A 12,664-nucleotide genomic window follows, 5' to 3' on the forward strand; every position below is an offset into this window, starting at 1 on the left:
GCTGGCAGTTTGAAGGTGTCTCTTCTGATTTCTGCAGCACAAGCGCTCAGTTTACTAACAAACTGGAAGAAAAATAAACAGAATGGTCTAGTCACAAGACTCTGACTTCCCTCACCCTTTTTTTTTTTTTTTTTAAATGTACCATACCTGCATTTTCAAACACTCTTCTTTCGGTTTAGGAAACAAAAGTATGGAGAGTGATGTTCTATTATTAAAGAAAATGTGTTCAAGACCAAAGCACTCATGAAAAATCAGAGTGCAGCAATGATTTTTAAAGACAATGATTTTTTAATTCACAGTTTTCTGTACGCCTAGTGTTTTGACACATGACTAGATGCTTTAGAAATCTGGTGTTTGTTTCAGAAAGTAATGCAATCTTGATGAAGAAACCAAATGTTCTCACTTACAAACTCTCTTTTGGGAAGGACTGCCAAAGGGAAGGCTTTCCTTTTTGTACTGTTAAAAAGCCTGTTGTAAAAATTTCATTTAAATGATAAAGCCAGCAGCAAAAATGCAAAGCCATGGAAAACATGCATGTTTCTTCCTTCTTGTACAGCAGAATTCATCACAAAGCTAACAACCTGCATTTTATTTGCGTCTCTAAACACAATTTATTAAATTATAACTCAAATGGGTTTGAAATAAACTACAAAGAACTATGAAAACTGAATTAATTACTAATATATCACCCCCCAAAAAAGCTCCAAAATTAGTCTTATTCTCTATCACCTTAAGGAAGCGATGTATTTGTATCACTTCTTTACCTACTTTTATAAAAACAACTAGTAAAATTACCACTGAGCGGCAATTTCATCTCTCTGCTCTCTTGATGCTAATGAGATCTGGTCTTCTGAAGGACATTATCAGTGAGCTAATCTACGTGATACACTGGTTTATAAAGTATTATTAATTAAATCACACAACTATCTTACATAACAGAAACCCCTGAATTTTAAATGTGATTTTTAGATCAAACCAAATTGCTATTTATTACTTTGTTGCTTCCTTGTACTTCTTGCCACTGCTACATCAACCCGCTGGTTTTTGGGGTACAGTCAGAGCACAAGCTGCTCGGGACCGGGATTGCCTCTTGTTCAGAAGCTTTCATTTGCCTTATCTAAATACTGAGGCCAAGATCCATGGCTGAAATTCATCAGAGTCGGTGCAACACAGTCAATGAACAGAGTGACCCAAGGTTTATCTTTCAGTAAGGAAACAAGGCTTGGACAACCCCGAGCTACATTGCTAAATACTGTATTATAATACAAGCCTAGAGCTTTCACTTGAAAATGCCGAGGATCCCTCTGGAATTTGCATTCATAGCTGACTGCATTGATGCCATTTTAAAACAAACAACTTGTTCCATAAACCTTTTTATATCATTTCTCAAAAGGCATTTCTACATTCACTTCCACCTCCTGACAAAATTCATCATCAGTAAAACCTTACCTTCGGTGGCGACTGCTGCTGTTTGGTGGCATTCGCTGAATGTTGGTGCCGAAGAGCTCGGGGGATAAACTCTGGAGCCAGTGGGTTCAACACATAAGTTTTCTTTAACTCCAAAGCTTCCAGCTGAGCTTTGATCTGTTCAAATGTGATACCATGGAGACTTTCATTCTCGTGACATAGGGCAATAAACCTTTCCCAAAATTTCCTATGGAAACCAATTTTTAGAAACAATAAAAAGGAGTAGACTCGATGGGTGTTTGTTAAAATTACAAAATAGATTTAATATAGACTGTGTGGGCATTTTTAGTTTTCATGTATGCTCATTTTACACACCAACCAGCCATCCTGCAACCTGATCCCGCATCGGAACCCCACAGCATAATGCAAACTCCCCAGTCACTTAAAATGACATATGGGCTGTCCACACATATCAGATCACAGCACTGTGTATCACAGTTAAATACATGTGTATATCACATTTAAATATGGTCACAGACAGGTCTGACTTGGAATTTTTTCCTAGAAAATAAAACACAGTGAATAAAATGCTTAGAATTCTGGAAAGCATGTGATTTATGGAATTTAATAAAGCTCAAAGAGTCACAGGGATTATATAGATTGTCAGTCCCAGAACATGCCCAAAAGATTCTACGAATTTAAATAGGTCATTCAATTCCAGTGTCACAAATACCAGAGTCAAGATATACCCTCAAAACTACTCTTGGGAAACACTTCAGAGTCACAGGAAAATGTCAGAGGAGCATCTAGAGGGCCGTTGAGATCCTCTGGTGGAAAACAAAAGCACCTATTTCACCGTGTGTTAGATACTCCTTTAAAATGTAGAAGGTGTGTCAAGCCAGAAAGACAACCATCAGATGACACGTGACCTCTAGAAAAATTCTGTATCCAACTTTTTGGAGGGTGGAGGGGTTATTTAAACCATGTAATAGAAGAGAATTCCTACCCATCTTCTGCTTTCTCATGACGTGTCTTTCTATTGCTTACAAAAAAAGCCTTTACGTTTTCAATATCCAGCCAGATCTACACAAAAATTTTAGACTTGCAATGTTATTTTTTTAACGTCAAGGGAATTTTTAGGTGAAGTTACTTAAGCCTAAAAGCTATTTAAATAAGATCTGAAGATGTCACTTAAAAAGAAAACCAAACACCTGATCGAGTTGTTCTCTTTCAAAAAATCAAGTGTAATGAAAATTATTTTAAAAGAGTATTAAAAAGACAATGATCTTAAAGGTGGACTTGACTATAAATCACTCTAGTTATATAGAGTCTATATCTATATATATAGATATATACAGATATATATAGAGTATATATCTATATATATAGAGAGAGAGACCTCAGTAATAAGGTCTGGCCTATAAGCAAGCACTGTTATACTGTTATTTCCCCAAAACCTGTAAAATGAGATTGCTACATGCTAATTTTAACAGCAGTGTCACATTTTGCTGAGTACCTGGCTTGTGAAAAAGAGTAAGTGCCTCTCCTGCAAGAATACTGTAATGTTACTGATGTATTTAAGAATTCAAAATAGTTTTCCCTAAAAGCCCATCTTCTGTTGTGATTTTATAGAGGGAAGAAATGCTCTTTTAAAATTCAGAATACAAGATGGCCCTTTTCGGCATTTCCCTGTAAGGCAAATGTAACTTGCAAGGTTTTAAGCAAGGATTAAAAACCAAAATGAAATACTTCGCTGGGATGCTTTAATGACGGAACTCCCTCTGATTAATCAATTCAGTCACCAAACCCACTGCCAAGTACCACAAATCCACTGAGACCTATCCACTTTTGCTTAAAAGCCCCAAGCAGTCTCTCTACACGTGGACACTTGTACTGGGGTGTAAGAACAGAGAATAAAATACCGCTGCCTCTGTTTTACAGTGTGCTCTGGAGTTAAAGTGAGTGTCTGCCAAAACAGCCCTGTCTAGTCCGATTGCAACACACAGAAATGTAATGATTACCCTGGGCATACTTCACAAAGCTCTCTACAACTATCATTACAGAGCCTTGACTCATTTTGACAGGTATTAGAATATTTATAAATTCAAGTACTCTCTAACTTTTTTGAGGTCTGTTTTCCTAACGAAATGTCACTTCTTTCAGACTTCTGTACTCCTGTGTACTAAAAAAGAACATCTGGCCAGCAGCAGCCTGAGCCCCTTCCAGCACTGTGTTCAAAGGGTGAACGTTCATATTCAGTGAAACAAGACAATGTGTATTAAGCGAAAGGCTTGAGATACATCTTAATAAAGCTCCACTGCTCCTTGTTTCTTATTATCTTTTGGGTTTATAAGTTTGAGCAGCTAGACATAGATAAAGCGTGCTGTTCTTCGAAAAGCAACTCATCCCGAACTGCCAGACTAACGCATGTACCATGCTGATAGCCTATCTTTGATTTGTAACAAGTTTTTGCATGCCCGATTTCAGATACGTTGAAGGGCCATACGTGAGAACTGCTGAGCTCCCACATTTGAAAACTGGGTCCCCTTGAGTATCTAAGTTAAAGCCTCACACTCAAAATTCAGGAGGTTATCTCTGTCCCGTTGGGATTCAGAGTACAATGCATGATCGGTCTCCAAACAAAAGCTGTAGTTAAACAAAATGGTAGAGAACCAATAATGGTCCTAGTTAGACTAACTAGGGATTAGCTAACTCTCTGACTTAGGCACACCGCACATCCTGACCCCAACGTAGGGAAAAGAAGCAAAATGTTATCAACTCAGAGTAAGTTCCGAACAAGTGGTAAGAAAACCAGCCGTCAGCACAGCACGGCAAACCTCTACAGCTAGTCATGAAGCTCTGCAGCGTAAGCATCATGATGACTAGAGACTGTTACCAGCAGACTGTAACAGACATCATTTAGGGATCAAGTGCTCGGGGAGGCACAGAGCTCCTTCTCATCAGTTGACATAAACCAGATCGTGTCTAAAAAGACAAACCAGCAGGTAATGGGAAAGTAAAATAAAACCACAGCCATTACTTCTCTTTAATAGAAGGTATTAGCATTTAGAGCCAATCACTGTGTTTAATGTATGGAGGCTTGTGACGCCCAGCAGGTAGGTGGTTGAATTCAGGTCACATTTCATATCAAGAAGTTTGGTTCCATTGGGGTTTTCAAGCCTAATCTTTGAAAACCGCAGCCATTTTCAATACAGTAGATGAATACTGGCTCAGGAAAGTAGAACACAACATAGATAAAACACTAACACATATTTTAGCTTTATTTTAATAATGTAGTCAGTGCAGCATTTCCTCTCTTCGAAATAGCCTCAGGGTTATCTCTGATCATCCCAAAATTTCAGCTCTTCCTATAAAGAAGAAACCTTGAAGACCAACAACTGGTATCCTTACATCAGTGTGTACATCCTCTTAGCATTTTTCCATTTCTTCATTTAGGTCTATAAAAAGTAAATTCACTCAAAGCTTATGAGTTTTTCCCTAATATCATGAAGACACATAAAACAAAATAATGGTTTTCAAGTCTTCTACTCTCTACCAACTGCCATAATAGTCAACTCACAATAATACATTACGTCACAATTTTTAATTCCAAATTATATATTACTTTATTTATAGATAAAATAATAAATTATAACAGGCATATTAACAAAACCACTAGAAAATAAATGAATCTTCTTCAATTGTTACTGTCAGTAAAAACTAGAGCAACTATAAATACATTAAAAGACAGTTTATCAACGACCAGGTGGTGGATATCTCACACTTTTTCTCTGTAGGCTGTTACATGTGGGACTCTGGATAAGAAGGTAAAACCGAACAAACCAAACCCAAAAAGCAACAAAAAAAGCCAGACTTGTCCACCCACAGAGGATACTAAAACGCTCTGTGCCTCTCGTCTGGAGTGGTTTTCTTCACTATCATTGAAAACAAAATGTCCCCTCTCTTCCCTGTGAGCAAGAGTTACTAATCGGGGGACAGGGTGGCCCTTGCACAACTGCATGCTTCCAGCTCCACGGTGACCTGGCAGATGGCACCGCAGGAGCCACCGCGCGTAACGACAACGCTCCTCAGTCTGCACGGGGCTACACCTGCCTGCTCTGCCCGAGGGGTGAGCTTCAGCAGCACGCGTTGGGCAAGCTGAAATCACGCCTGCAGATTCAAGCCTCTGCAGGAGCTGGGAACACAACTAACACTTTGCCATCTTCGTGGTATTTGTATGAATTTTAATTTCATTATACAGTTGATTTTAAGGGTTTAAATATGCGGTGTCTTATTTGGCACCTGAAGAAATCCTCTTGTTTATTAAATCCATCAGTCACAGATAACACATTTTCTATCATCCTTAGCCTTGAGTTAACTACGAAACATATATGAAGTACCTGCATCTTCCAATGGAACTAAAGCAATAGGATCTCCCACCACAGCCACCAAGGGACTGTGCTCTTGTAATGGCAGTGTTCAGCAGTTTGTAATTAGACAGAAGAACCCATAATCCAAGTCTTCTGTTGAACCCTCCAGTAACTGCTCTTTCCTTTTAATTGGTGTTTGCTTATGTTTGCAATGTGTGCCGTGTTCGTACTGTGCTGAGAAACAAAACTCTGAACTGTTTTCCTAAAGGAAACAAAAAACAAAGGTCTGAGATAATTGTAGCTATTTCTGCTGGTAACACCATCAGACCACTGCACTTGCCAGCCAGATTTCACACCTAGATATTCTGAAGAACGACCCTTCACATGAATAGCTTTATGCAAGAATAATAAGATTTAAAAATTTTAAAAGATGCAACTATAAATAGCACATTCTATTACAAGAATATTTTCTCTTTAAAAACTTATTTTTCATCTTGATATTAATCACTCCAGAACTTTCTGGAATGCTAGCTATCTTTACAATGTTGCCAGTCAGCCGATAACAGATCTTGGATGGATTTATTATTCTACCTAAAAAAAAAAAAAAAAAAAGTTCTGGACATTCTTGTATCATATTTCAAATTTCCCAATATACAAGTACCTACCATGATAGAACACACCACTCACTGTCACTCAGCTACTTTATTATCTTCCTTTGTTTATTACTAAAACTGCAACCTAGCAACAGGCTACACCTACACAAAATTCTTGTTATCAATGTGATTCCAGGATCACATACCTAAATTCATGGATTCCTTTTTACAGTCTATTCCACAAATGCCAAAAATCAGTAAAACATTTCAAGGCTAAAGCCTTGTTACATTTTTACTTGGAACTCATCATAAAAATCCAGCAGTTTTCACATTTTCAATTTTTCATTAAATCAATTCATTTTTTTAAGTAAGCTTGAACTTAATTTTGAAAAAAGATAATAAATAAAGTTTATTGCTTTGGTATCCATGTTGGAGCAACATATAATCAGCACAGTTGCCAATTTGATTTTGATACCTCGTTTTTTTATGGACTACATCACAGCTCTCCCTTTTGTTCCAATCGTTTTTAAGATTATTTCAGTAAGTCTTACTTAACTTCACCAGTCACACTTTTCACTTCCTTAGCATATCTTTGAGACATGTAACTCTTACTTACCCTGAACGTTTAGCACTCTCTCTACACTGACATCAGACAGTCTTTTTTTCCGAAGTTCAGCCCGAATTCTGAACACTTGATCAGCATAAGGTGTTACGACACCTATACTGCCATCATCCAATTTGCCCCAGGCAACAGGCCATTTCTTCTTAATTCTTCAACACGCTCTACTACCTCAAACACCTTAAAAGAAAGTCAGAATTCTTAAAAGTATGCTCCACCGAAGATCATTCTTTGGATAAGCGAATTTGACTTTTAAAGCTCTAAACGTTACGTGACAGAGTATTACATAGTTTTACTGAAGAAGCAAAAATACTCTTGCATTTCCATAGTGATACTCTAAAATATCATGTATAAAACAATGTATTACCATACAGTACCTTTTTTCAATCTTAATATAAAACTTTGCTCACAGAAATGTCACCTTTCAAGTACAAGCAGGGAAATTATATCAATAACCTTAATTTTCATGCTTATGCTCTTATGAAAATGTCAAGCACAGTAGGACATTTCTTACCATAGTTTATTTAATTTCCGAAGTAAATATACTGCCTAAATAGGATTATTTTATTTTTATTCTGGATTTTATATATGTCATATTAGAATTTGATGACTCCAAAGCAGAATCAGTTCCATTCCAAAGGATACCATGAGGAGTTTCAGATTATCCATCAACTGCTAGCTCATCTCTATAAAATACTATTAAGCGTGCCACCTGAGAGGACTAACGAGTAATAAAACCCGAAAACCTCCTCCTGTGAGGAGACAGGCTCAAAGTTACCTCCTGCCAAAAAAGCACCAGGCACAGCAGCTTCTGTTTCAACACACCGAACTGATACCGCGCTACAGAAGGTACTTCTGAATAAATTCAGAAAAGGTTTGTAGTTCCCCCTTTTTTTTACATTTGCATTCACCATGTCATTCAAAAACTGTCAATATGTCATTTAATAATATTTATCCAGCTATATAAAGCATGATAATTGATGAACGCAGTTTTCCTACAGCATCACAATGCAAGCTCAGCCCCTTCATGGAACCCAGGCAGATAGTCTTTCCGACAAGAACCTCAAGCATTCCTAACTTTCTTCTCTTCCCTGCTCACCCAGTTATCTTTGGCTGCAGAAAGGGGGTGTGAAAAATAAACGGAATGCTTCCAACTTTTATAGTATCTCTTTTTTGAATCGGTAAGCGGGAATTCTAGGGATTTTTATGGACGTTTCAGGAACGTGAGGAGGGATACGATCACAATGGGTATGTACAATACTATAAAAGCATAGTAGTTCCTAACTGCTAAGAGTCTGTTGGTTATGCTGACTTCTTATCATCTAAGATCTACTTACATGACAGACATTCTCATTTAAGTGTATATTTTTAAAAAATGTATCTGAACTGGAACAGTGGTATTGAAAAAGCTCAAGAATTTAAAAAAAAATCAGGAGGAAGCAAATAAATAAAAATCTATTAATCCTTAAAAAGTCACAGTTTCTTTTTATAGTGTTCACGTTTTCAGAAAGTATGGAAAACAGGTGGCTGTTTCTGAGAAAATCCTGAATATAACATTTGCAACATAAATTCTTGTATTTAAAAGCTAGTTCTACTGACAAAGGATACGTGGAAAAACTTTGCTGTCTATGAAAACCAAAGCACAAAAAAAGATCTTTGCAGGTATTTCGGCAAGCTTCTCTGAAAGCATATAGCTGCTGGATATGTATTTAGAATTAACACCATATAGGAAAATTTTAGAATTAAAGCCAAAAATGGAAAGTGTATTTTCCAGATTAATACTTAATACAGGCACCAATGAACCATAAGATGCCCCAACGCAAAAGTCCATTAAGGGTCAAAAGCAAAAATCTCTCTCATCATCTGAATTTCAGTTTTTCATGTTGGTATTTAAGCAGCTGTTGTCCTTCATTTCTGCCTGTAGCTACTAATGACTCACAGTTTTCAGACAGTTACTTGGCCACTGAAGATATTTTTAGGTTTATACAACTTTTTTTTAAATGGCAAAGCAATTCAAGTAGATTAATGAAAGTAGTCAGGTGCCTTCAGTTTTTTTTCAGTCATGTGTCCAGGAGTCATTGGATCTGCTAACTTAAGTAGATCTTTTAATATATCAAAGAATGCATAACGAGTGCAGCATAACAACAAAAAGGTTAAAAACTGTGCACCAGATGAACTGCACAATGATCAACAAGGGGAAACAGGCAGCTCTGCAGTGCTTCATAATAAATACTGCTGGTTAACTGCATCCTAACTTCAGTTAAAATTCCTCTAAGTTTAAAAAAAAATAATGACTGCTATGTCTTTGTTTTTCTTTAAATGTCAAGGATATTTCTTAAGACATCTTTTCGGTGGGGGCGGGCAGAAGGGAGCTGGGTCAACCCTCCCCTAACTCAAGGAGACTGGAAAAAGGCATCTTCTGCTATAAAAAGTATTACCAAGCTGGGATGGGGGTGTGTGTCTGGTGTGGACAGGGGCGTCGGGGTGTGTGTGCATGTGTTTTTGTTTGGTTTGGGCTGGGGGGGAGGGTTTAACTCAAGGGAAGGAATGAGAATGAAAGTAATTTTTGAAGAATACAAATAAACCTCTGTGAAACAAACATACTGAGAACAAGCTTAAGCTGTCACCTACAAAAAAAAAAAAAATATCTCATCTGCACATGATCAGTTAGACACTGATCCTAAACATATTACAGCAAATATGAAATGTTACTCCAGAGGACTGAGTGGGAACATTTCTACAACAGTCAAAGAAATCTAAGTTTTACTTCAAATTGCAGTTACTCTCAGTTGCTAAGATACATCCATCAGAATGTCACAGAAACCATCAGAAAGACAACCTGAAGAATGAGCCCAAGAGAACTATATGCAGCATATAATTTGCAAAGAAAAAAATAAAATAAATTAGTGGAAATGTTTACTACAATTGCAATATTCACTCCTTCATGTTCAGCAAAGCCCATGTTCCCCTCCCTAGTAGAGGACAGGTTACATCTTCCACCTACACTGAGCAGAAACCAATAAATTTGGGGGGAGGGGAGCTTTAAGAAAACCATCAAGAATAAAGCCAAAGAAGAGTTACCTCTGCATTATTGTAAAAAGCTGTACTATTTTTTTCTTGCACATCTTCTCCACGTGCTGTGAAGAAAGTCAAAGGGTAGAAATCTTTGTGTGCTGGCTGCTTTCCACTTGCCATCAATTTACCTTCATAGAAAAGTTCGGATGTATAACTGTAACAAGGCAAAACAGAATAAAATGTGGAGTCTACATATGAGTTCACTGATAAAATATGCAAATCTCACTGATAAAATATGCAATCACAAAATACTTCATAAGGAACATCGAACCACTGATTACTACTTGGCATGTTCAAGTGATTTCTCTGAACTGCTATTTCCATACTGCAGACGAGCAGAAGGCACTAAAAATATGTTTTTTCAACACTTTGTCTACAAAGGCAGTATTTTCTTCTAATCTAAAGCTCAAAGTTACTAACATTCTCACTAATGTTTCACTCAGAAGTTCTGGTGACTTGAAGCTGGGCATAAGGAACACTTGCTGTCTGGCACTGGTTATTGCTCAGGCTGGCTGGACAATGAGCCTGCTTACGTCATTTAAGAGCCATTGAACTTGGAAGATAAATTTACTAAAGATTTCGCGCCTGCTGAGCACAAGGCAGGCCAAGCGTTCAGCTTTCAAGCCAGCTTTTCCTCTGTGACTTCTGCTCCAGCCCAATCTGTGTTGCCAGTCATCAGAAACACGACGAGAACATGCTTCCTCTGCTGGCAGCAGGCATTACAGAAGCTGGCTTGAAATGAAAAAGAAATGAGGCAAGAACTACTTTCACGGGGAAAAGCAGGAGGGAAGAAGACAAACTGAATCGAACGAGACAAAAAAACAGCAAGCAGAGACTGCAGGTTACTATTGGTAGTACTGTAAGTACTGTATACTATTTGCATGCGCAATAGCGCTAAACCAATGTACTGGTTTTCATTAATTAGTGAATTCTGGTATAATCTAACTTTTGAATGCTTAGCCTCTGACCTTAATGTTCTTCAGGTCCAACTCTGTGAATGCAGTAACACGAATACAGCCTGACATGAAGGTGACAAAAGCGGGAGACCGTGCAGGCATGCGCCCACCTAGTTCTTCCCGGCTTACAACTATTGTAGCTCAAGATGTAAATAACTGGTCGTGGAGAAGCTAAAGAAATCAGTCTGCTACCAAATCACCATCAAACTGCAGCCCACTATTGACCAGAACCGGCTTACGCTCAACAATCCTGAGGAATACACATCTTTTCTGTGGACTGAGTTGCAGCACTCCACAGCTGCCAATGAGCAAAACAAACGATTTCTTCCGCAAATTAATTCTTAGTACTGAGTTCTCATTAAACAATAAAACACCCTTTCTACAAGGACTGTTTTTTCCAATCACCGCTCCAAAGTCAGGCTAAACTAATGGCTTGTTCTTTCCTTCATTTCTTGTGGTCTCTACTTCAGTTAGGTAGGTATGCTCAATGAGCCCACCACGAACCACCCTCCTAAACTTACTTCTGTCTTAAATGCCGTGGTCCCATTTGTCAGGGGAAATTCCACATTATTAAAAAAAAAAAAAAGAAGTAGACTTGAGACAATATCCTAAATGGACCACCATCAGAGTATTTCGCAGGTTCCACTTCACACAGCAACACTTTCTAGTGCAACTGGGCACACTGGACTTTCACTAGACAGATGAGTAGCCCCAGCGGTATTTCTGCAATTCCTGTCTCAGTGCTCAACACAGTGGATCCTTCTAGGAATGTACTGCCTGAACTCCAACTGCTGAAGTGAATTTTCATGATTTTTCTGAGTCAAACTTCATGGAAGTGATCTCTAACCAAAAGCTGAAACGATCTCTTGCTATTGAGATTCTCTCTCATTTCAAACTTACAATTTCAAGAAACATGTAAGAAATTTAGCATCACTCAGTCTATAATTACAAGGTCTGTAAAATGAAGACAGATCAAGCTGTATAACAAAATATGTTACATTCTCACTTCTGATTCCCCAGAGCGCTTAAATACTTCTGCTATTGCTTTGAACACAGTGATAACCTAATTAGTATGACGGGATACCAACATAACATTCCTCAGTACATATCCGAGCTAGAATTTAAACTTTAGCATTTTTCCCCATGACTGCACTGATTCTTTCCAGCACTGCTCATGGATGAGTTCATTACACTAGCAGCCATTAGTTTATCATACCATAAAAATGCAAACCTACTGATTAATGTGTCTTACAAGAAGTAATAAAAGAAGACAACAGAACAGAAGCATGCCCAAAACTTGACCTATTTTTTATCTGTTCGTAGCTGTACATCCACACGTTCCTTACATTGCACATAGCTTACTATTCCAAGATAATCCACCCTAGTAATTCTAAAACTCTGAAACAGTTTAAACAAACACAGACCCTATATAATGTACTGGATAATGGTTAAAAAGGGAAAGTTAGCTCTTCTTTGGCTTACTGTGCCAATCTTGCAGCCAAAGCACCCCCACCTGATGGAGAGGTCTGTCATACACCTAACTGAACCCCTGGCATCTGTTTTAGGACACTGAATTTCAACTTAGTAACAAAGAATTACTGTACTAATTAACTTTGGAAACAACTACGATTTCATTACAGAAAC

General features: G+C 37.8%; 1 protein-coding gene across 1 annotated transcript in view; it reads right to left on the bottom strand.

Moving 5' to 3' along the window:
* The window catches only part of HELZ (helicase with zinc finger), a 91,429-nt gene that overhangs the window by 18,821 nt on the left and 59,944 nt on the right, over window positions 1–12,664 (bottom strand). Inside the window, 7 exon segments of the mRNA XM_037405179.1 lie at window positions 1,450–1,654; window positions 5,808–5,908; window positions 5,911–5,988; window positions 5,990–6,039; window positions 6,987–7,133; window positions 7,136–7,169; window positions 10,071–10,218. Coding sequence (XP_037261076.1) covers window positions 1,450–1,654; window positions 5,808–5,908; window positions 5,911–5,988; window positions 5,990–6,039; window positions 6,987–7,133; window positions 7,136–7,169; window positions 10,071–10,218 — 763 coding nt within the window.

This window comes from Falco rusticolus, chromosome 1 (assembly GCF_015220075.1).
Source record: "Falco rusticolus isolate bFalRus1 chromosome 1, bFalRus1.pri, whole genome shotgun sequence".
NCBI classification, from domain to species: Eukaryota; Metazoa; Chordata; class Aves; order Falconiformes; family Falconidae; genus Falco; species Falco rusticolus.